The following is a 24,721-nucleotide window of genomic DNA, read 5'->3' as shown; positions in this document are numbered from 1 at the left end:
GCTGTAAGCTCTGTGCAGGGACACTGTCTGCAACCCAAGAATTGTTAAGATGATTGGGGAAACAGCTAATGATTTTTTTTGTCTCTAAATCTGATTATTATTATTTTCTGTACTAACTGATTAATCAATCTGTTTATTAGCTTTAGAATTTTTTGTTCAAGGGTTAAAGCACTTTACATTTATCTCCAGTCTGTGTCTTTAAACATGTCAAAAGTTTAAATCCTCAATGTAAAATGTCATTCTTTTGTCTATTCTGCTCTTTTCATTTCCAGTTGTGTGATGAGGTTGATTTAATGCATCCCTGCCAAGACAACATCTGTCGCCGCTTTAGCAAAAACTTCACTGCTGTTCTTCAAATGACCAAGGATTTGCCACTGAAGAAGGTCTACATGGAGGCAAGAGAGAATGCACTGGCTGAAGACATTACAGGTGCTAATTTGACCTCATACAAATAGTAAATTTTGTGACAATTCATTTGCTCTCTCTTCCAAAGATAATTGATGTACCATAGTGTCATGTGAAGAGCATGTTAATGGGAATTTGCATGCTATCAAAATCTAATGAAGTGCATTTGCATCTGTATGACCTAGGAATTGACTTCAAGGGGGCACTTCTCTTGCCATCCATCTTCAAGGAGAAGATAGAAGATTTCATCATCCTTGGAGAGGTAAATGCATGATGCATAGCCTTTGGCCACAAGTTTCATTCTCGGTGTTTTGTTGGCATGGAGCTGAATTCAGCTGCGGTTCAGCATCACAGCTAAGCTAATGTAGGGGAAACACTGCTGTTAATCCACAGTGCTGCTGTGCTCTTGGGTTTTGTCTGGTGTTTATATAGATAGATAGACCTTTATTGTCCCCTTAGGAAAATTCTTCTTCACAGGTACTGTCACTGTCAGGGGTGATTGCTTTTGCCCTTGAATATTATGTCAAACTTTAGCAGCTTATCAAACACTACCACAACAGTCATTGGTCAAGAAGCTTTTTGTTTGGAGTAGGGGCCATGTTTACAGGTTATCAGAATAGACAGTTTTGTTTTGCAGCAAATAAAGAAGGTAATTTGAGGAATCTGTTGAAAATCCACTTGGCACATATTGCTTAAACATACTGTATACTAATGTTTTTCTTCCTCTTCTGCAGAATACTCCCACGAGTCCATACCCAACCATTCGAATGAAGGATAAGAGTTGGACAACTGCCCTCTTAAGACAGTGTCGCTGTGTTGTAACAGTTGAAGGAGTGGATGTTTGCTCGTGCCGCTCGCTGGATGAGGCCTACATCTCAGCATTCTCCACCTTCTTCGTGTTCAACATGACCTACCCTGCATACTTCAAGAAAACACTTGTCTTTCTTCAGAACTGCATTGTCAACATAGGAGACCAGGGAGACAAACCCCTGCCAGTAAGTGTCACCAGGGTACTTAACCAACATGGTCCTCTTCGCCCTTTGTGGTGTATGGGATATGAAAGCAAGCATCAATATTTCAAAAATCTAGCGAGTAAATGCAAAAACTTTGTAAACATCACTGCAACTCTTAACAATCGTCATCAAATGAAACAGTGCTGGGAGTTTTCTTCAGATAAGTTGCTTGTTGACTTTGAACATTCACTCAGCACAAGTGTCAGTGTGCCATTTTCATCTCTGCCAGGTGACTTACAGAATGCTCTGGAAATGAACAAAAGTTTTACAGATGTGCATTTTCAGGATAAAGTGCTTCAGTGTGTGTCTGCTATATCTGTCAGCAGTGTCAAATATGAACTTGAGGATGTTTTTGTAGTTGGCCATGTACACACTAAAGCCATACCTATATTCCTTAAAATCAAGTATATTTTGAATGTTGATACTTGTTGGGTATTGTGTGGGAAACTGTTACTTCCTTGCACTTATGAATGTCATTTCCATGCTTACCAAGTGGCAGTTGACAATGACTGGATCCTGTTCAATCCAGGAAATGAATTAGACTTTCAAGCTCTAGACACGTATTTAGTTGATGATAGGCTGTTTGTGTCCTTGAGGTATTCTGTGTGACGTGATTGCAAGCACATTTTCCATTGTGTTCAGGTGTTTAATGTCTTTATGTGATTGTTTACTTTTTTTTTTTTTTTTTTTAAATGAATGTATTTTTCTTGACATGTCCTATGGCAATATACGAATGTAATCAAGGATGTATTTCTGTGGTTGTTTAAATGCTTTGATGTGATTGTATTATCGAAAATAAATGGTTAAATAACCAAATATTTTGGACTATTGGGGGTACATTTTTGTCTCTTTAGGTACGAAATAGGTTGTCGCTGGGGGGGTACCCTCATAGGTACCCTATTGTACCCTTTTCAAGGGAACATTTCTGTACTATAGTTTCAAGGTATATTTATGTCTTAGGAAAGTACATGATTGTACTTCAGATGGTACAATTTCATAAGGTACAAAAATGTACCAAGCCTAAAGGGTACAGAAATGTCCTTCAAAAAGGAACACCCCCAGCGACAAGCATTTGTACCCTTTTTGGTACACTTTGGTACCCCTATTTCTGAGAGTGTACACACACCCACGTACCAGGAGACAGGGTTGTGGAGGGGTGTTTGATTGCGGCCTTAATACAGGAACCTTTGCGTCAGATGCAACAGCTGTCAAAGGAGCAGCTCCCTTCATTAGCAGTCCTTCCAGAGTGTTCCAGCAGCTCTGCACCAAAAGCCAAGAGTTGTGCTGGAAAATGCTCTAATCTTACAGCAAGGAATGATGGGGAGAGAGAAAGAAATAGAAGATTTGGAAAGGATTTAGGCAGGGAAAAGATTAGAAACCCATATCGGCCTTATCGTGCAGCCTCCACACTGGGGAGTTGAATGAAGCAGCTGTCAAATTTGAAACATACAAAAGCAGTAATCCTACAGTAAACAGAATGCTGGGTTTTAAATACAGCAAAATCCAGAGAGGGAGAGAGAGAGAGCAAGAGAGCAAGACTCTATCTGCATCTAAACAGCCTTCCTATGGTGAGTGCACTCTGCTAGGGTCTTCCAGTACACGGGCTTGACTGTCAGCACTGGCAGGAGATAGCTGGCCACATGGGGAGTGGGTGAGAGTGAGAACGTGCAAAGTCTCCCACAGAACAGGACATTTGGAGACTATTGATGTGTCATCATGAGTGACAGAAGGGTCCACAGTTAAGTTCAAGAGAGGGTTGTACATGGCCTGACAGTGGAGATTATTTGAGTACTCACCACCCTCTGTGACCCCAGTAGAGCAAAAGTGATACAGCCCGCGGAACAAAAGCGCAGGGGCCTGAGGTAGCCAATTGAGGAGATATCGTGTTGTCCCTCTACAATTGCTATTTAAAGTGGCCTTTAGTAACAGAACATTAGGAGGTGTGTGTTCACGCACATGAGTATGTGAAAGTGTGCATGATTTATTTATTTATTTACACTATTGACTGTGAAAATCAAAAATTAGAATACACTGCCTCATATAGGGCATATGAGGCAGTGTATTCTAATTTTTGATTTTCACAGTCAATAGTGGATTCATTAACTAAGAAAAAAAAGTATTAAATGCAGTGGATATTTTTCATACTTGCTCATCTTTCTCATCTTTAATTTTTCAGTCTCTGTGACTCATCAGCCACTGATATTATCTTGGATGATTGTGAGGTCAGATAAAAATAATGCATGGACAGAAAGACAAAAGTGCAAATACTTAAACTCTCCTGCAATTATTTTCATCTATTTTTTTCACATCTTTAGCTTTGAGCACCTTTGCACCTTTGCTTTAATATTAAACGTACTCGGGTAGCATAATCAACAGTAGAAATATTGAGTTGATAAAAAAAGAAAGACAAAAAGGGGGAAAAAAAGGTACTGAGGAAACAAAGAAATGTAGAGATGTAATGATAATAAAAGTAGTGGCTCTTTAGAAAGCTTTTTCACATCCACACTCAGAGGCCGCAGCGACAGTGCTACAATGATGTCAGTAGTTGAACTGACAGTTTATTGCCCCATCCCAGGAATACTTAATCCTTTTTTTGGAGCACATATTTCTAAAAGTTTCTGTCCTGGTTTGACAGTATGCATAGCAAAACAGAGTTCCATTACTGGCCATTATTTGCCATCTTTTATAATACTGAAAATACATGCATACCATATGCCCTCTTATGCTATATTCTCTACAGAAATCTCTTTCATTATGCGTGGTTGAAAAAGAACCAACACCATTATCATAGAAAAACACATTTTTTTAACCTCACTGCAGAGCAAACAACCAGGCAACCAATCAAACCTAGCATGCTAAATGCTATAGGCACCATGGCTGAACTACTGCACAGGCAGAATATTAAGTTGTAATCAGAGTTGGTGACCCTTTGAAGAAACAAACTCTACTTCATGCCTGTGCAGGAATTAAAACATTTTGCTCACAGAACACAATTTGAGTTTCTTTTGTATGCGTAGAGAAATGCCTTCAAACCACTGATTTGAAAGACATATTTGTGGGACTAATGGGGCTGTGGCCCAGCTGTGTCAAAACAGCCCGCAGACACGCTGCTGTGCGGTTGTTCGTGATTACTGAACAGGTCATTTATATATGCATATTCAGCAGCGCGTTTGATACCCCTCTCGACTTCTTTGGCCGATTGCTTTTAAAGCAGACTTGCGCTGCTTGGTATGCAACCCACACAGGCTCTCCTTCAGGGCATCATCAGTGGAGGCTGAAGTCTGATGAGGAAAAAGAGAGGGTGAAGAGAAGGAGAAAGAGAGAGAGAGGGAAAAAATGAAAGAGAAAATTCTTTACACAGCGTACCAGAGAAGGCACAGCATTTCCAAAAGGCGTCCATGTTTGGACCACAGTGTTTTGATTTGAACTATAGCTCAAAGGCAAACGGCTCCTTGGTCTCTCATCATACCAGTCATCGATTGCTGAGTAACTTCTGGCACCAATCTCCGACAACTACTTAACTGGTACACAAAACCATATCTTTCTGTGTTTTATGGCAGATAGCATCTGAAAATGAGTACCTTGGTTGCCTTTATCCTTCCTAACTTCACCTCATAACTCCTTTGGGAAATGCGGCAAGTTGATTTGCCATTTCTGAGCCAAGGCCTTAATTATGTACTAAGTCATGGCTGGCACAGAATTCTCATCTCCTTCTGCCGTATTTGGCCGACTCCCTGTGCTGTGCGTGCAGATTGAGTACTGGATGCAGTGTGGATGCAGTTTGGACTTGGGCCTTGATGGTCTCCAATCAATCCTGATGAGAGAAATTTGAGGTCATTGCTGTGGATGTTCGCAGTCCCTGCACAGCGCATACCTCCACATACAGTAGAAAAATCTCTCTACAGCTTCAAAGGCTATGCATCTATAATGACATACTGAACTAATAAAGGGAGTCAATCTGTTTTGTAAATCCCACTTGTGCAATTTTAGAATTAAAGGAAAATTAGAGTGGAGGAATGAAGAAAAAAAAAGCAAGAAGGGGAAGAAAGAAATAAGATTGCCTTCAATTGCCAGAAGCTTTCCAAAAACCCTTTCTTTTTTTCCCTCTCTTTCCTCTCGCTCTCCCTCTCTCTCTCTCTGAGCTTATTGGTATCTTATTAGATATGTCTCTGCCATACAAAGTTATTGTGCTGGGAGTCTTTTCAAGGTTCAAATCCCAGCAAAGCCTGTAATAATCTGTCAGCTGAAGGAGATACCCCTACAGACAAGGGCCTCCTAATCCACATAGATCAATAGCTGTCTGACTGGCTAACTCCCCAGTCCACTGTACCACTGTCCACCCAGTGACAGCCTCCTGTGGCTAGTGTCTCCCTCTCTGCCGCTGATCACATTCTCAAACTCTGAGTAGGCTATCACGAGGTTAATGAGTGGGATAATGGAGACATATTAGAGTCAATATATGACCTTTGGATACGGGTCAGGAGAGGCACTACGTAACACAGCCAATAAGCATCACTAGAACTAATAGGACCTTTATGGAATGCAGGCTTTCCAATTACATTGCATGCTTCAGCACACATCTGCATAAAGCTGTCCCGGTTTGTCAAAAAAACAGAGGATTTGCCACAAGATCCAGCAATTTGAGTTGTAATTTTCCTACGTGGAATGAAAACAACATTATATGGCAGGTCTCGTATTTTTAATGTGGTTGAGAGTCTCTGGACTGACAGATTTGCATCTGAGTGAACTAAAATGAACTTAGAGGAGAACTGTATCTCAGTATCACCCTCCTTCATAAAAGACAAGGAAAAATGCATGCTGTCTTTCTTTCCTTCTCTCCTACCATCCTCCAAAAACCACAATCTCTCTTTCTGTCTGACTCCCTTCAGTTCTCCCAGCTCGAGGACAGAGCAGACAGTCTATGCCAAAAGAGATGGACTTGGAGAACGGTGAATGACGGTGATTTCATTCATTAGATTGTTGAGATCACTGCTAGATTATAACCTCTGACAACGAGCTGTCATCTTTGAGACAGGAGACCATTGGTATTTTTGGTTCTTAATATGGCTATCTCCTGGGATGTCCGAGCCAATCTTGGCTGTAATGAGGGGCAGACAGAAGTGAGGAGCAGTACAGGATATTGTTCCTTCAGGCTGGTTAGCCTGCTTTATAAATCAGTTGTATGGTGAGTGAAGACACATGTCAAGTGCTCGCAGTGCTGTGGAATAGAAAATTGCATCATGACACGTCTCATATTTTTACTGAGAGCGACAGCAGTACCCAGATGAGACAGTCATTTTTTAGCATCATTTATGAGTGTGTGTACATTTTCATCTTGTAAGTCTAGGTACTTCGACACATCACTGATGTACTTGCAACAAGTAAATAATATTCCCCAAATGCCCCCAAAGTTCCAATAATACCTTTTCAAATATAGAGACCAACATAGTTATCGTTAAAATTAAGATATACACTTTGTGGTAGTTCGAATCATTTACTCCTCTGATGTTTTGAAAGTCAAAAGCAGCTCACATAATGCATTATCAAGAAACAATAAACACTAATAGTACTGTGAAAACATCTGTTGAGAATGTGTGAAATGTACATTTCTAATACTGGAGATTTACCATATATTTTGAGTTTTAAAAAGTGTGTTTAAAATACCGTTCTATGGCATTGATATTACAGTACACTATTTTGTTTATTTGGCGTCGGGTACAGAGAATTTCACGGAGGTCATGAAATTCACAGCGTCAGCTCTCTGGGGAAGAAATTGACAATGCAGTGGAGAAGAAAACTGATCTATTTTGCTCTAGGTTCATCTACACAACATCGCTGTCAAAGGATAAAGCTTCTGCTCTACGTATGCATGTGGACCTCACTGGATATCTGATTGCAAATATTCAAATATGTGAACATGTCTATGTTTCTGTCAAAGAACATTATTTGTAACACATAGGAACAAATTGTCAAGTGATTTTAACCCACCCCCCCTCTCCAATTAACCCTGTTGCAAGCCCTTGTTCATTCCTGACTTGGTGTAGATGTACATTTGTAACAAATGTTGTGAATTTTTGATTTGTGGCTTGAGGCAGTGGATTTCATATGCAAGCTTCAGTACTGATTATTTTGGAATAATCATTCCATTACACGAACATGTCTCCAAGGCATACTGTGTGTTGTGTGTTTCCTCAAAGTAAATATATTTTTATCAATGCAATAGTTTCAAACAGAGTAAAATATGAATTTCCTCCAAGCAATGAAAAAAAATTATCTGAAGGATGGTCCTAAATGAGGAAATGCCCACAACAATTTAAAACCTACAATACTGTAGGGGTTTGCTTTATCACAGCAAGAAGATGCTGTTAGGAAAATCATTATTCAAATTGTGTAAACAACTGATTAATGACAGACGATAACTGAACGAATTAAAACAAAAACAACTAGTTCTATGTTATCACACTATTATGATATTTGTAGGGTGTGCAGATTATGAGCATCTTTGGTAGTTTACATGCTAATCAACATTTATTTACCGTACCAATAGCAACTACATGCAGAGCCATGGCTACAGTGCTATAAGGCGTAATGAGAGTGGCTTGCAGTTCAAAAAACACAAGAGCAGAAAGGCCTTAACTTCATAAGCACAGCATGACTACCGTCTCATATTTTATGATTCCTGACACAGCTAAGGGGAAAGACATAATAATATACATATTTCATAAAGAAATAACACAAAAAAAGTCTTCTTAGCCTTGAAGGAAAAAACAAAACAAAACAAACAAACAAGTAAGAAATAAAATTGAATAGAATAAAACATGAAATATGAAACACTACATGCGAAATTGCATACAAACATACATAGTGTTGTAAAAAAGAAAATATACTCCCTTTCAAATCAAATAATTTCTGTATCAGGGTATAATAAAAAATTATCTGGTCCTTATCAGGTCTTAAAATTAGGCAAATGAAATGTCAGTTGAACCATGATGTACCGTGATTTACGCTGTGGCATTATCTTTTAAACAAAGAGCAAAATTGTCTCAAAAATAAGTATATCCCTAATAATTCAGAGAAATTAAGAGGGTAAGTAGCAGCCAGGTGCTGCTAATCAAATACACTTGATTAATTGACCGTAAGCACATGTAAACATCTCAATCAAAGAAGTTGAAGAAGTCTGCTGGAAATATTCAAGTGTGTGTTAATAAAATGCCATGGAGTAGATGTTCCAACAAATTCACCCCAAGGTCGGTCTGTGCAAGAGAAACTATGTAGACTGCAGTTGGCATGTTAAATGTTAAAGTTCATGACGATAAAATTAGAAAAAAGACTGAACAATATGGCTTGTTTGTATTGCCAGGAGAAAGCCTCTTCTCTGTAAAAATAACATGACAGCAAGACGTAGATTCAAATCTGAACAAACAACAAGACTTCTCGTAGAATGTCTGTCGGACAGATGGTATCAAAGTGGACGTGTTTAGCCATAATCCACAGATGTGATGTATCACAACAAAACAAACACAGCATATCATCACAGACAGCTCACATAAACTGTCACGCATGGTGATGGAGGGGTAATGATTTGGGCTTGTTTTGCATCCACAGGACCTGGGCACCTTGCTGTCATTGAACTGACCGTGAACTGCTCTGTGCACCAGACTGTTTTCAAATCAATTGTGAGGCCATCTGACAGATTTTGGGCCAAATTGCATCATGCAAGAGGATAATTATCATATGCACAAAATCAAATGACTGAAAAAAAAGAAGAAATCATGATAATGGCCCACTCAGTCCAGACTTCAGACTGAAATGTCATGATGGGATGTTGAAATTTCATGTCCTGGTGCATAAAACCTAAAAGATTCTTACATGATGCAATTTAAATTGTAAATATAAATTGTAAATTCATGCCATTTATATACATATATACAGTGGCCTGCAAAAATATTCGGCCCCCTTGAACTTTTCCACATTTTGTCACATTACAGCCACAAATATGAATCAATTTTATTGGATTTCCACATGAAAGACCAATACAAAGTAGTGTGCACGTGAGAAGTGGAACGAAAATCATACATGATTCCAAACATTTATTTACAAATAAATAACTGAATTTTGGCAAAAAAGTTCCATTTTGGTTTCATCTGACCAGAGCATCTTCTTCCATATGTTTGCTGTGTCCCCGACATGGCTTGTGGCAAACTGCAAACGGGACTTCTTATGGTTTTCTGTTAACAATGGCTAATAGTTGTCCTATGGACAGATTCCCCCACCTGAGCTGTAGATCTCTGCAGCTCGTCCAGAGTCACCATGGGCCTCTTGGCTGCATTTCTGATCAGCGCTCTCCTTGTTCAGCCTGTGAGTTTAGGTGGAAGGCCTTGTCTTGGTAGGTCTACAGTTGTGCCATACTCCTTCCATTTCTGAATGATCGCTTGAACAGTGCTCCGTGGGATGTTCAAGGCTTGAGAAATCTTTTTGTAGCCTAAGCCTGCTTTAAATTTCTCAATAACTTTATCCCTGACCTGTCTGGTGTCTAAATCCAATCGAGAATCTGTGGCAAGATCTGAAAACTGCTGTTCACAAACGCTGTCCATCTAATCTGACTGAGCTGGAGCTGTTTTGCAAAGAAGAATGGGCAAGGATTTCAGTCTCTAGATGTGCAAAGCTGGTAGAGACATAGCCTAAAAGACTGGCAGCTGTAATTGCAGAAAAAGGTGGTTCTACAAAGTATTGACTCAGGGGGCTGAATAATTACGCACACCCCATTTTTCAGTTATTTATTTGTAAAAAATGTTTGGAATCATGTATGATTTTCGTTCCACTTCTCACGTGTACACCACTTTGTGTTGGTCTTTCACGTGGAATTCCAATAAAATTGATTCATGTTTGTGGCTGTAATGTGACAAAATGTGGAAAAGTTAAAGGGGGCCGAATACTTTTGCAAGCCACTGTATAAAATGCAATAGTATTTGTATTTGGTTAGCAAAGCCTTGTGACAATCGACTCTCAATTAGTAAGTATAGGTTAAGTGTATCTGTTTCCAAATAAGATCAAGGCTATGTAGCAACATATACCTGACATGTGGTTTGGAGTGTTTGAGTGGAAAGCACAGAGATTTTGCAATGCTTTCATCAGGGTCCGCTCTGGCCTCTCTGCAGCGGCGCTAAATTGAAACTCTGCAGGGACACAAAGACTGTACAAATCACAATCACACAATCTCATCAGTGTAATAGATTGGGGAGGAGGTAAACCAGAAACTGGCATAAAATTCACTGCAAAAGCCACAGGTGCCCCAACAAATATGCACAACCCCCACTGAGGCCACATGAAGCATAGCTGAGCTTATACTTTGTATGTAAAACAACGCTTTGCTGAAGAAAAGGATGCATATTTACCTACTCCTATAGATAAGTAAAAACTAAATATAAACTGAAAGGTCATGCTGTATAGTTGCAACAAGCAGAAAAAGACTCAGTTCAAATTGAGTGCTGCTGTCTGTCTCTGGGGGCAAACCAAACCAAATATTTCTCAATTCATGAATTAAAACTTATTCCTCTCTCACTCTCTCCATTCCTGCCCTACGTTGAAGGCTAGATGATGAATTGGCCAAGTGTGAGCATGTGACGGGAACTGCATTGTTCATGGACGATCAACCCTTGCTGAAAAGTCTGGGGCAATGATGTGTTAGCACATCCTCCTGAGATGAGTCACCCTGATGCCTTCTGACAGGCCTCATTCCACTAGTGAGCGAGGCTAACCAGGAGTGCGCCTTAGCCCCAAACACATGCTTCAGGGTAGACTCCATCTGAGAGCAAAGGAAGGGAGTTTAAAAATAACCAACAGAGAAGGTGTCGCAGAAAGACAACATGAAAGCATGCAAGCATGGTAGTCGGCTGCCATTGAAGCAGAACTGTACACCAGCCTAGAATGAGCAAAGGAACTTTATTAATTTGTTTTGTTTTATTCAGACAGAATAAAGTTCAATGAAAATGTTATCCCAACAGTGACGCCTATTCGAATAATATACATGACATGTGTAGCAAAAGCTAATCCACTTGTCAATTCAGAGAACTAATAGTGCCATACATGTGACTTTTCACAGCTTTTTCCATCAGCTCAAACAATATCATCATGTTGGAGGGACATATGAATGGCATTTTCATAAAGCAGCCCGGATTAATATCTAATCTTTCATTTTGAGGGGGATCAAAGACAGTCTCACAATTATGGCTTCCTTTTTTTGGTTATAAAAAAATCGCCTATTTTTGTTATTTAAAGCAGAAAAGGTAATGGCCATCAAATGCCATCAAATGCCATCAAATGTAACTGCCATCAAATGTAACAGAGAACCATTTTAAGAAAACCAATATAGCAAAGTTTATTTTAAGATTGCATGAACTGAATCTTACAGTGGAAAATTCTTTGTTTTCCTTTTTGAAAGCTGCTTGTCTTTCACACATATCTTTAAACGTGTTAATCCTGATTGCTTTTGTGGTCCCGTGAAGCTGTTCTTTTGAGAACCCAAATATAGAGCTCCGCCCATGTCTCTTCTCTCTTCCATGAGTTCTTATCATCTCACCAGACTGTAGGCAGAAAACCAACATCAGAAAGAGTGCTCGTTTGAAGACCTGCTCTCTGCTGTCATGCTTCATTGTGGAGAGATATCTGTCCATTTCCTGTAAAAAAAATAAAAAATAAAAGTTTACGGTTCAGTTGGGATGCGTGGACCTGTGCCTCAAGCTTGGCATTACCCCCACCCACCCGTGCCTTTCTGATATCTTTGTGGTTGGTTAGTTGAACTTTGATGGAGAGGGAGGGGATGTACTAGGAGGTGCTGGGGTAAGAGGTTGGCTGGGGATGAACTGACAGGTTATTACTGGCTTTGTGGGGGATTATTCCATAAAAGCCCCCTCAGCCCTGTGGCCAGCATGGCCACAACCCCCACAAATAAGATAAAATAATCTCTGTAAAAGTGGTCTGAGAGACAGGGAGAGGGACTGTCAGACAGTTAGGCAGAGACAGATACCCAAATACCCTGGTGCTCCTGAATGAGAGAAAAATCTTCAATCTGTCCTAATTTTTTTGTTTCCTTTTTTTCTGAAAAAAACTGTGCCTGGGGATATGTCAGTTGGAATGAGATTAAACTCCCACAGTATAGAGATGGAAAACCAGAGTGGAACACATCTAAAATGCTTAGAGCTCCTGTTTAGAGAAGCTGTATTCTCTCTTCTGGTTCAACAGATGAGAATCTGACTCATGTGGGCTGTTGCATAAGCAGGTGCAATCATTATCAGGAACCTAGTTTGGTTGGAGGACACTATAATGCTGTAAGACGCAGGTCCACAATTTACACTGTAATTTTGCTGTTCAGTCGGGGACCAAGAACATAGAGACTGGCATTTATTTTTGATACCTGAAATTGAAGATTGAAGCACAGTGGAAATAAACAAGGACCGGCATAAAAACAATCGGGCATTTTAGAGGAACTTAAATATCAAAAGAATGTAGTCATTTATTTCTGTAATTTCCTCATATGGGCATACACTTTTTTAACAATAACTTGTTTTCTGGGATTTCTTTTACACTCACTCAGTTTTAGGAACGTGGTGTAAACAACTGTGCTGCTGGTGTGGAATCAAACATCAAAGACATGAGAATATACATGCATGTACATATATAGACATATATATTTTTAGCCAATATTTTCACCAATATTTTGATTAATTTTGTGGATTCCTAAAATTACTTAAAGACTAGGTATCTGTATTTCCTATCTGGCTCTATATATTATGGTTATTATTATTTTTAGTTGTAGTAGTGGTAGTATGAAAATGGTATGCTAAATACTGTCCTATTTGTTACCTTATATTTCCTTCATTCCCTACAATTTAGTAGAAGATTATATATTAAATCCCTGAAATGTGGAAATGTGTGGCTGAGATCAGGACTTTCATATTATCTCCTAATTCAGATAATATGAGTTTCAGCTGGGTCCTACATGCATATATTAGTAACATACCCATATAACAAACCCTGTACATCACAATATTATAATAATGCGTTTGCAATAACGAGTTTAAAATTAGGTTTGTTAACAAAGGAATAATGTCCCATGAGGTGCACGTTATTAGAGATTAATGAGCCAACAGGATATCAAACAGGGATGATTTGCATATTTCCATGAAAATTGCTATCAAAACAGGACAAACCATAACCTAGCGACACCTGTGAGTGTTGTCACAAATACCTGGAACAAGTATTGCCATGTCATAAGATTATAATGTAATGAAAACACGGCTCAGTAAATAGTGTGAACCTGGGGACGTGTATCCACATCTGCTGAGCGCACAGAGTTCTGCAGCTCAGCTATGCACCAGAAAGATCCTGTTATGCTAGCAAGATTCAAAGCCACTAACACTGGTTGGTTGACGAACAATGAATGAAATTAAACAGGATTTTAAGAAGATTGGCATTTCCCCGACAAATCAATTTCATGACTGTCACCAACGGCTGATGAGAGATGTGTACTAAAGCGAGCAGAATAGTGAAAGGGATGTGATGTGTGATGATTGTTTTTGTGATAATTTCCCATGGCTCAAACTTGCAACAGAAAAGGAACAAGAACATTACAAGTTTACTGATTTTTTTATTTTTTTATTTTTTTATTTTTTGCTTTAAATGTTGCAGGGAAGTTGCAAGGAAATAAGTCATGTGGTGTGTACTTGGATATCTGAGCCATATACCTGTGTGTGTGTTTGTGGGGAAGGGAAAACTTTCCAGCTCTGCTCTTTTTATGCTCTTTGCCACAATCAGCCGCTGATGGTCTGTGTCACATGGCCTACAAAGACAGACTGACAATAAACCAGAGTCTGAGTCTGATAGAGACTCTGGCCAGCTGACGCCAGACAAGCGACCAAAACTTAGATGCTTTAATCATCAACACTGGCAAAATTTGTTTACCAGTTTTACTCAGGTTACCATAGTTACAACTTCATCAATTCCCTGGCTCACCAGCACCTCTCCCAGCAACTTGGGCTTCTCACAATTAAATGAGCCTGATCAAGCGATATTTAAAATGCACCACTATTTAAAACGCAAAGGAAAAGCAAATCAAGCACTCTCTAAATTAGCACCTCACTATGATCCAGTTACAGCTGTCTCTTGCTTTAGGTGTCCTCTAGATGACCACAAATTTAGCATAAACGATGTTAACCAAAAAGAAATAATATGCAAAGAGTGCTGTAGTTACACTTCAAATCAACACAAGTAATCTGTTCAAATGCCTGAAACCCAGTGTTGGGACTAACACGTTATTAAGTAACGCGTTACAGTAACTACGTTATTATTGTGGTAACGAGCACAGTAACTAGTTCTTATGTCAAAACCAGGAACGCGTTACTCGTTACTGGGATTTAGATAGGCTCGTTATTCGTTACTTCGTGTGGTGGCTATCGCGCAGCTTCCATAGATTCAATAACATTAGCAAGTGGTGGAGGCCAGCAGGTGGATGAGGGAAAGGGGAGGCAAGAGGAGAGACCCGAAGTGGCCGCTGGTCCGAGTGTCAGGTGAACTGAACTTCAGGTAAGAAGTTATGACCTGCAGTCTATCTGGGTCAGATATAAACCAAGTTTAGGTGGAGTTTATTTTCGTTGTGCTGACTTTTTCGTACTGCGTACTAGCTAGCATGATGGAGTTTCTATACAGCTGGGTGGGTGCTATGTTACTGATGTTGAACTTTATTTTGTTCATAAGGTTAGTTAGTAGAGTTTCCAACCATGCCCTAAAAAACGGAATCGTCTTGTATTCAGAGAAAATATTTCGCGTTTGGTATTGAGGTGAAAAGGAACAGTTTGTCCCGGACTTCAGCTACAATGAAAAAGACACAAAGCTGGAGTTATTCTGTGTCTTTGCTGCACAGCTGCCTCTTCTTTTCTCATTCTCTCACCCTCCCTCTCCTGTTTCTACTTCAATCATTAAACTGATCAATGATCAGCTGATCGGCTTTTCTCTCTTGTTTGTTTATCGCCCACTTTGCGCCAGAAACCAGCGGATGTCGCGTTAAACAACAGCAGCACGTTTAAGCTTGATCAGCTGTTGTTAGAATTTATTTAATATTAATTTCTACTATCAGCTGATGTTTGCTGGAGCCACAGCTGTAAAAGCTGCTGGTCATTATGTCGGTTTGGTTATCCGGTGAGAGGGAAACATGAGGATGAAACCAGGAGATGTCCTTACTGAATCATCAGAGCTGACAGCTGGTAACTGTGCAGGGGCGGGTCTAGCAAAGTGTTGTCAGGGGGCCAGGTAGGGCATTAACAGGGAAAGGGGGGCACAAAGAAATACTTTTCTTTCTTATTCTCATTTCAAATGTCTAGCTTTTAAAAAATAATTATCTGAGTCTTACAACAAACGATTGATAGATTGATACATATATACCATCAAGACAGTGTACATCACTGTCACAACAGTGTTTGTTTTCATTCAAAGGCTTTATGATTTTTCCTATAATGGTGGGCAGTCTCTAGTCAAAATGCCCGGGACGATTTTTTGTCCCAGTCCAGCCCTGTATGCAGCTCATCTGCAGTCTGGTGTTACCTACATCTTCCTATTCAGAAGGCAGAATTTCCGAGTTCTGAGTACAATCGAAAGCACCACGACTGCAGGTTTTGCGTTGGATGTAAAAAGCAGGCTAGAATCATGGTGGCGGTCAACGACGGTCCAGGCGTGGAATTTCTCTCGTGGAAATATGCACATTATCTTTTCCTTTCTATTGGTAGGTGGCACAGTGCACTTGTAGCAAGTAAGCAAGCTTAGAAGACTGGCAATCTTGCTGGGTATCCAGTTACGGAAGCAACACGTTAACAAGAGAATTCTGAGTAAAACCAAAGTTACTTTCCCTAGTAACTAATTACTTTGAAAGTAACGAGTAACTTGAAGTAACTGAGTTACTTTTGATAGAAGTAACTAGTAATGTGACTAAGTTACTATTTTAAGTAACTTACCCAACACTGCTGAAACCACACCACAAACTGCAGTATATTTAATACATGAAGGCCAAGAAAAACAATGCAATAGTTGCTAACTTGAATCCTTCAACATGAACTTAAACATCCATAAAAGTGAACCCGTACAGCTTGTTTGGTCTTGTATCGCACTGAAATGCGACCATCAAATGACCATAGAGATCACATATTATTTGACCAAAGATGTGTCCAAGAAACACAGTGAGTTACAAATGTTTCTGAAAAATCATCAACATGCTGAACAATAGATAGATTTTCCCCTTGCAATTTGTAGCTTTGCGACACGTTTTATTCACATCCATCATCAGGTATGAATGAAGTGAGAGACATTAGATTACTTCTCTGCAGAGACTGATTTATAAAGATGAACTAGCACAATGTAAAAATTAATGCAGTGCCTTGATGATTTCTTCTAAGAAACTGGATTAAAGTGAATAAGCAGGACCTATTTCATTCTGAAGATCTGAACAGATGTCAAGGTGTGAAAGCCTGAAACTATTGCACTGTTTACATCACACTGGAATAAAATATTTTTTGTCACTAAATTTTAGGAATCATGATCTCAATATTACACAAAATAATAGTAATTACCATTTTGTCTATAATCATGCAGCCCTAATATAAAGTCACTTAGTCACAAGTTTTGCAAGATGTTAGCTTGTTAATGTTCTGCATTAGGGTGTGAACAGTTTTTTTCTATGTCCCTGTAGCTATGGTTACCTACTTTTGATGCAGGCTGAGCAAGCAACTTACTTTAAAGCAATAAACAGTCAGTTTTTATGGAAGTACTTTGTAGTTGTCCTCAGGATTTAAGGGACACTCTACAGCCAGTTACAGTATAATCAGGTACTCCCTCAGACCATAATCTAAGTTATAATAATCATATCTCATTACCTGATACAAAAATAAAGCTGGAACTGGTTTTGTAGGTCCTTGGAGTGATGGAAGATTATCAAATGTGAGGCTGTGATATAATTAGAAAATCCAGTCCGGCCCTGCTTAAGACATAACTGCCAGAGGCTATTGCCCTCTGGTTGACAGACAGATGGTTTTACTTATTACTAAGGAGAAACTCAAAGTCAAGTCTGACCACACCTGCAGGAAAGAACACAAATATGCAAGAGGTTGCCAAAATAACATAGTAGACTCAACAACAAAAAAACAATCAAATCAAAATTGAAAAAAAAAAGATATAGAAAAGTTAATATTTTTTTTATATTTAAAAAACAAATAATAAATAAAAAAATAAAATAAAATAAAACCAAATGTTAACTGAGAAATCAACTTTAGAGTTGTGCAGTGTAATCTGCAGTATGTAGTGTTCAGTCAACCAAATGAAAGAATTACATGAAAGGATTCAAATTCATTTTCAAATAATACAACACAGTCAGTGCTGGAAACACATTACTTGAAGAGTGCTACTGGTACAAATATGATTTGTAAAAATGCTTTTTTCTTGCTGAAAATAGTTTATTAGTTTATTATTAATATAGTCCATTTACACATAGATCCCCCCCTCCCCCCATTCAATGCAGAGCTCATAGAGCCTCTTTGGAAACATTCACATATTTGAAGCCTTTTAGGTATATCTACACAAACTTCCCCCAAGCGGTCATGGCAGATGACCTGAGCCTGCTTCTGCTGGAGGTGTCTTCTTTCTGTTAAAAGGGAGTTTTTCCTTCCCACTGTCACCAAAGTGCTTACTCCTTGGGGGTCATATGAGTGTTGGGGTTTTCTCTGTTTTCTTTGTATTACTGTAAGGTTTTTACCTTACAAAATAAAATGGCTTAAGGCAACTGCTGTTGTGATTTGGCACTATATTAAAAAAATTGAACTGAATTGAACTTCTTACATCTGACTATGGGTAGTGTATGTCATTCCTTCCTGCTGATCCTCTCAAGCTCTGTTAAATTGGATAGGAAGCATCTATAAACTTCCTCCTTTAGGCCTCTTGGTTGTTTTGTGCAGTTTGACTGTAGCCTTTCTTGGTTTTCTTTAGAGACCTTTCTGAATTTGTTCTGCATTCATCCTCCCAAAGCACTGCACACTTGAGTGTAAGGATGATCCAGGTGATGAAAAAATGCTTTGAGTTGGCAGGAAATAGTGGTTGGAGTTCAGTTTGGTTCAGTTTCATTCAAATGATGTCAGTTCACAAAGGACATGTATCTCATTGTGCTTTACACTGTAGGATCCTAAGAGCAAGCATTTCCAGAAGGTTAGGGATAAAAAAAAATGCCCTGTCACTCTGTGCAGAATCTAATCGGTAAGAAATGTGATCTCTTTTTCTAGTCTCTGTTAACTCTCTTGCTGGACATTTTACGATCATCTGAACGGATTTTTTTTGGAAGCTATTAGCACAATCTGGATGATATCCACAACTAGAAGTAACAAATGGAAGTTTTTTTGCTTGTTTGTTTGTTCTTTTATAGCATCACTCTCAGATGTAGGGGTAGGAAAGCATTCAAAGATTTTTTTCCTGGTCTTATTAGACGAGAGAGTTTTTTTTTCCATGCTCTGTACTCCTTTGCATTTAAACCAGACGATCATGGCTTTTACTCCAGAGGCCTCTCTTTGGGTGACATAGAGAGCTAATTGACAGTTGTCTTTCTGGAAGATCCTCCAGTTTCTGCAGAGGACTTCTAAAGGTCTGTTAAAGTGACTCTTGGTCATCTGCCTCATTCTCTTTTGTTTTACGAGCTCTGCTCTTTTGTCATTATTGGTTTCAGTAGATTTCTAATGTCTGTTCTTTTCTTGACTGACCTGTTGCACTGATATCCTTTCACAGTACCAAACTGGAATTCAGTGATTGACCCATGTGTGTGTGTGTGTATATATATATATATATATATATATATATATATATATATATATATATGGGTGTGTGTGCTCAGATAAGTAGCCTGTGTGATATGCTAATTAGCATGGAAAGATTGGACCCCGTGCATGACAGAACCAGCTGTCATGTATTGTAAGTCCCAACATTTTTTACTTTGAGTAACACCAGTATATATTGTATTTCTGCTACATTTGGGGGAGCTGATATATGATAAGAGCATAATAATATTTCAGTCCAATATCACATTAACAATACATAAAGGCCTTTGATTTTAGTGGGTGATCGTTTTCTCTGATACAAACCCCTTTATCATCAACTCGGTAATGCAGTGGAGATTAATGCAAATCACATTAATATTTAGTGCTAGCGTACTGTTATTAGCTTATATGATTTCTTTTACAAGACACATCTTATATTTTATGAGGAACAATCCCAGACAATCTGCATCCCAATTATGTATTTCGCAGTGGACAGAGAAGGATGAAGCTTCATTAAATATCCTTGAAGTGAATGTCACTTTACTGGTATGCATCATTATTACAACTCATTAATCTTGATCTGCAAGAATGTGATAACACTCTTCATTAATGAGTCTGTGATTCACTCCAGCAGCTAATTTCAGAGGGAGTGACCACTGAGGTCTTCTGATCGCCAGCTCTAAGGATTACATCATAATGCAACTTTTCAAAATGGTTCCATGCTATGACTTTTCCAGAATGGCAAGCAGATACAATGACAACCTGACAACAAGAAATTGGATCAGATTACAACTTACGGGTTTTGTGATTTTGTGATGGCTGTCTTGCATCTTGTTCCACTCTGCATGGTCATTTTCACTTGTCATCAAAGTAATTAGCATTCGTTGACAATGATGAATGCTGGAGAAAATTTAAAAGTAAAATTAGCAATAGCCTGCTATAAAAAAACCTTAGAACATGTGAAACTATATCATTGACAAATTGAGAAAATACAGTTTTCTGAAAAAATAACACTCCATCGGTGTTATATTGATCAATATTTTAAAAGTCAAAACATATTCTCTGCCGCTCCCAATATTATAGGTAGCAGATATATTTATACAACATGAGTCTTTTAGTGTAAAGACCCCACAATATTACAGAAAAGAAATCAAGTGAAAAAGTCATGTTCATGAGGCTTGACAAATGCTACAGATTTCAGTGGAATTGGAGGCAAGCAGCTGGCTATTGTCTCTGGACTTCTTCCAGAAACAATAGCCTACTGCAGCCACAGCGTGGTAATAATTTAAAGAATGGATGAAAGTGAGCCAAAAGCTTTACAGCAAAATGCTGCTTGAGATGAAAGGAGATGCTTTAACTTCTTTTACAAGACACATTTTATATTTTATGAGGAACAACCTCAGAGAATCTGCATCGCAATTATGTATCTTGGAGTGGACAGAGAAAGCTGAAGCTTCACTTAAATTGAATACCTATTTTTAGATTTCTGTGGACAAGCACTGTTTGCATTGCTTGCCATGACAGTGCATCACTGCTTCATACTTAATAAACATGGTTACTTTGTTGTGCCTTTAAACTTGAGGAATTTTTGCCTTTTCTTCCATTCTTTTTAAATATTTGGTGTAACATATTAAAAAAAATGTAAATTAGAAGCAAGTTTCAAAGGGAGAGTCTTCAATATGTACTTTATTTTCTATTTGTATCATATAATATATGCTCGTTATTATTATCAATAGTAGTAGTAGCATTGGAAAAATGGTTAAAAAATATAATACAGTGTACTATTATCAGATTGAATGATGGATAAGTGAAATATGGCAGTAAATTAAAACCTTTTAAAACTCATTGCCAGTGAATTATTTGTGGATTTTATCAATATTATGCTTGTTGTTAGCTTTCTACTTATGTTATATAGCCTAGCTTTTATTAGTTTGTGACAGTGGTTGACTCAAAATAATTTAAGTTCATTTGGGTCCTGCTAGAAAAAAAATAATGATGTGCTACATTTTCCATTTCTGGACTTTTGAATGACCCTTGCATTTGACCCACAGGGGAAAAGCATGTGGAAAATCATCTTACCCTCGCTGCTTGAATGACTGACAGAGCTATCAAAGAAACAGAGAAGAGGAAAACAGTTGCCTGGAGAAACGGTGTGATTGCTTATTGAAAAGCTGCTGGAGGTGAGGCCTGATGTCTGTGACATGCCTGAAATAGCATATGGCCATTGTCAAACTTTTCAGTCCAAGACACAGTGTTGTGCAATAGGTGACATTTTCAAGCAATTTTCTACTTTTTTTCTGCAAAGTTCATGCAACACAAATTTCTCAGTGAATGATAGAAAGCCTTAGGCTAATGGTCACCTCACTTGGACATCAAAAGAGTCTTGCACAATTTACAGTCGAAGTGTTGGCCAGTGAGAAACAAAACAAAACATATGAAGAAAAGGAAAAGACACTGTTAATTCCTAGTGCATAATTCATGTTACATGAATATTTGTGTAATTAATGGGTATGTAAGGCAGTCTGTATCTTTTTTGTTATTGTTGTTTTTGTTTTTAAGCTGGAAAATCTGGAAGCTGATCAAGTGAGGAAAATATGTGTCCAATCACACATGAAAAAATACTGAAGAAATATGGAAAAAATACAAAACTGTACTAGTATGTACTTAACAGTATAGCGCACAGTCCTATTCTCTCTATTAAAAAAACAAACAAACAAAACATCTTTATCCTAATGGATAAAATCTATCCTAATGGATAAAGAGTAGTCAGTGTTTTTTTCGTTAACATGAAGCTTTCACTGTTCATCATTGTTCGCTCCTTATTGGGCAGCAAGCAGAGAACGAACAAGAAGTAGCTTTTTCACTGTCTTCCACTACATCAGAGTAGTTATCTTGTGATTAAGGTGTGCACATGAACTTCATTGACATCTGTGAATGCTGACCATTATCTTTTAATTAGACCAGTGAATTAAAACACTCCCTTGATGGTTCCCTAGGATTGGGATGAGCCGGTGATGGATGTGAGACAGAAATTACCACTCAAAGTACAGATGCCAAATCGACTTGACGATGAATCCGAGAAAATGCGATGACTGAATCATGTTTTATTAGCTTTCAGTTTAAGCTTGTTCATCTGTGATTCAATTAAGGGAAATGTTTAAAATGTATAGATTGATTCACCAGATTGCTTGCTTGTAAATATAGGTTCACAGTGTTTGGGGGGAAATTTCTTAAAATAAGGTCAAAAATGAATCTTTCAATGTCACAACCTTTGGCTTTTTTATCTTGAATGTTTTAATGTTGATCTAGTCCTTGTCAGCGTCTTTTTAATAAGAATAAATAAATAAACAGGTCGCATTGGGGATCCACTGGCATCCAAGAAAAGATTGAAAAATAAAAATGATGAAGTAAATCTTTAAAACCACAAAACTACAACTTTTCCCTTGTTCTCACTTTACTTTCCACTAAACGATGTAAATGATGCAAGTGATTCAAAAAGCTGTTTTCAGTAGATTTAACTGATTCTTTAAAGTAAGTGACATAATCTAAGTTCCTTTTGTTGAAAGTGGACCTAAATGTAGTTACAGGAATACACCAACCAGTCAGACAGTTATTAAACTCTAGTTGATAAACTGTGACTCTGTGTCAGCATAGTGATGTGCATGGTGTAATTTGTTGTTATATCTTCACTGATTCTGTCTCAGCACCTCTATAATCTTTTACGAGTGTAGTCAGTACTGTTGCGATATGTGTGTAAATACATGCAACAAACTCACTTGTGGATGGATGTTTTTGCTCCCTGATGCTGCAAGTTTGAGTAAACCAGAAGAAATATTCTGCAAACAGCTGAATCCTCGACAAAAGCCTTGAGAGATTGTTCTGTTTGGGTTTTTTATTCAAAACTCAGATTATATCATTACCTGTCAGTCTTGTGCATCTGATAGGTCACAAACTCTGTCCCCTCCGTGAATCACCACCTCCTCCAGGGGCTAGGTTTGCCACTGGTGGTATCCCCGGGGCAAATTGGTCCCAGGTGAAGGGAGAGACCAAGTGCAATTTAAAAGATTCCTTTGATATAAAAATAAAACAATTTCTACATTCGCCTATGGTCATGAACTCTGGGTAGTGACCAAAAGAATGAGATCACAGATAAATGGCAGACACCCTTCTGGGCTCTCTCTCAGAGATAGGGTGTAGAGTTTGGCTATTCTGGAGAAAGTCAGAGCATGGCAGCTTCTCCTCCAAATTGAAAATAGCCAGCTTAGTTTGTTTAGGGATCTGACTAGGATGACTGATGCCTCCTAAATGAGGTGTGGAAGGGGGGCCCTAGGGCAGACCCCGAACCTAATGACAACCCTGCATGCCTTAGCTAACTTGGAAATGCAGAATTGGCCTGGGAGAGACAGTTCTCTACTTTGACTGCTGCACCTGTAACAAAGACCCAAAGATTGATCAAGGAACTATAATGGAATGTGGATAAATCAAATCAAATCAAATCACTTTTATTGTCACATCACATGTGCAGGTACATTGGTACAGCACATGTGAGTGAAATTCTTGTGTGCGAGCTTCACAAGCAACAGAGTTGTGCAAAATACAATAATGTAAACAAGCAAAATACAAAATGGCTACATCTGAAACTAATAAATATATGTACAATATATAATAGTATATGCATTTCTGGATGTGTATACTAAATATTTTTCTACGTGTGTGTGTGTGTGTGTGTGTGTGTGTGTGTACACATATTTTACAAATTAAATAGAGTAAACAATAAATAAAATATATAAAATAAAATATACAGAGTGAGACATGTGCAAAACAGTGGCGTTACTGTACAGTATGGAGTGCATAATGTTAAAGTTCCAGTAGTGAAGCTGAGGTGTCTATGAAGTGTTCAGCAGTCTGATGGCCTGATGGAAAAAGCTGTCTCTCAGTCTGCTGGTACGGGACCGGATGCTGCAGAACCTCCTTCCTGATGGAAGTAGTTTGAACAGTTTATGGCTGGGGTGACTGGAGTCCTTGATGATCCTCCCCGCTTTCCTCAGGCACCGCTTCCTGTAGATGTCTTGGAGGGAGGGAAGCTCACCTCCAATTATCCGTTCAGAGCACCGCACTACTCGCTGGAGAGCTTTGCAGTTGTAGGCGGTGCTGTTGCCATACCAGGTGGTGATGCATCCAGTGAGGATGCTCTCAATGGCACAGTGATAGAAGGTCCTGAGGATGCGGGGGCTCATGCCGAATCCTTTCAGTCTCCTGAGAAAGAAGAGGCGCTGCTGCGCCTTCTTCACTGTTTTGTTTGTGTGTACTGACCACGTAAGATCCTCAGCCAGCTGTACACCAAGGAACCGGAAGCTGCTCACTCTCTCCACAGCAGCGCCGTTGATGGTGATGGGGGTGTGTACTTCTCTGCACCTCCGGAAGTCCACTATCAACTCCTTTGTCTTTGCGACGTTGAGGGTGAGA

At 38.8% G+C, this 24,721-nt stretch overlaps 1 protein-coding gene across 1 annotated transcript in view; it reads left to right on the top strand.

Moving 5' to 3' along the window:
* Positions 1-252: 252 nt before the first annotated feature.
* The window catches only part of LOC146618690 (uncharacterized), a 40,239-nt gene continuing 15,770 nt past the window's right edge, over positions 253-24,721 (top strand). Inside the window, exons 1-3 of the mRNA XM_085370105.1 lie at positions 253-429; positions 591-667; positions 1,140-1,452. Coding sequence (XP_085226231.1) covers positions 294-429; positions 591-667; positions 1,140-1,452 — 526 coding nt within the window. The 5' untranslated portion in view covers positions 253-293. The remainder of the gene's footprint in view (positions 430-590; positions 668-1,139; positions 1,453-24,721) is intronic.

Source organism: Diplotaxodon limnothrissa, linkage group LG14, assembly GCF_057381915.1.
Source record: "Diplotaxodon limnothrissa isolate DT_005_m linkage group LG14, D_limnothrissa_male_GT1.1, whole genome shotgun sequence".
Classification (NCBI taxonomy): Eukaryota; Metazoa; Chordata; class Actinopteri; order Cichliformes; family Cichlidae; genus Diplotaxodon; species Diplotaxodon limnothrissa.
This window is presented reverse-complemented; position numbering and strand designations above follow the sequence as displayed.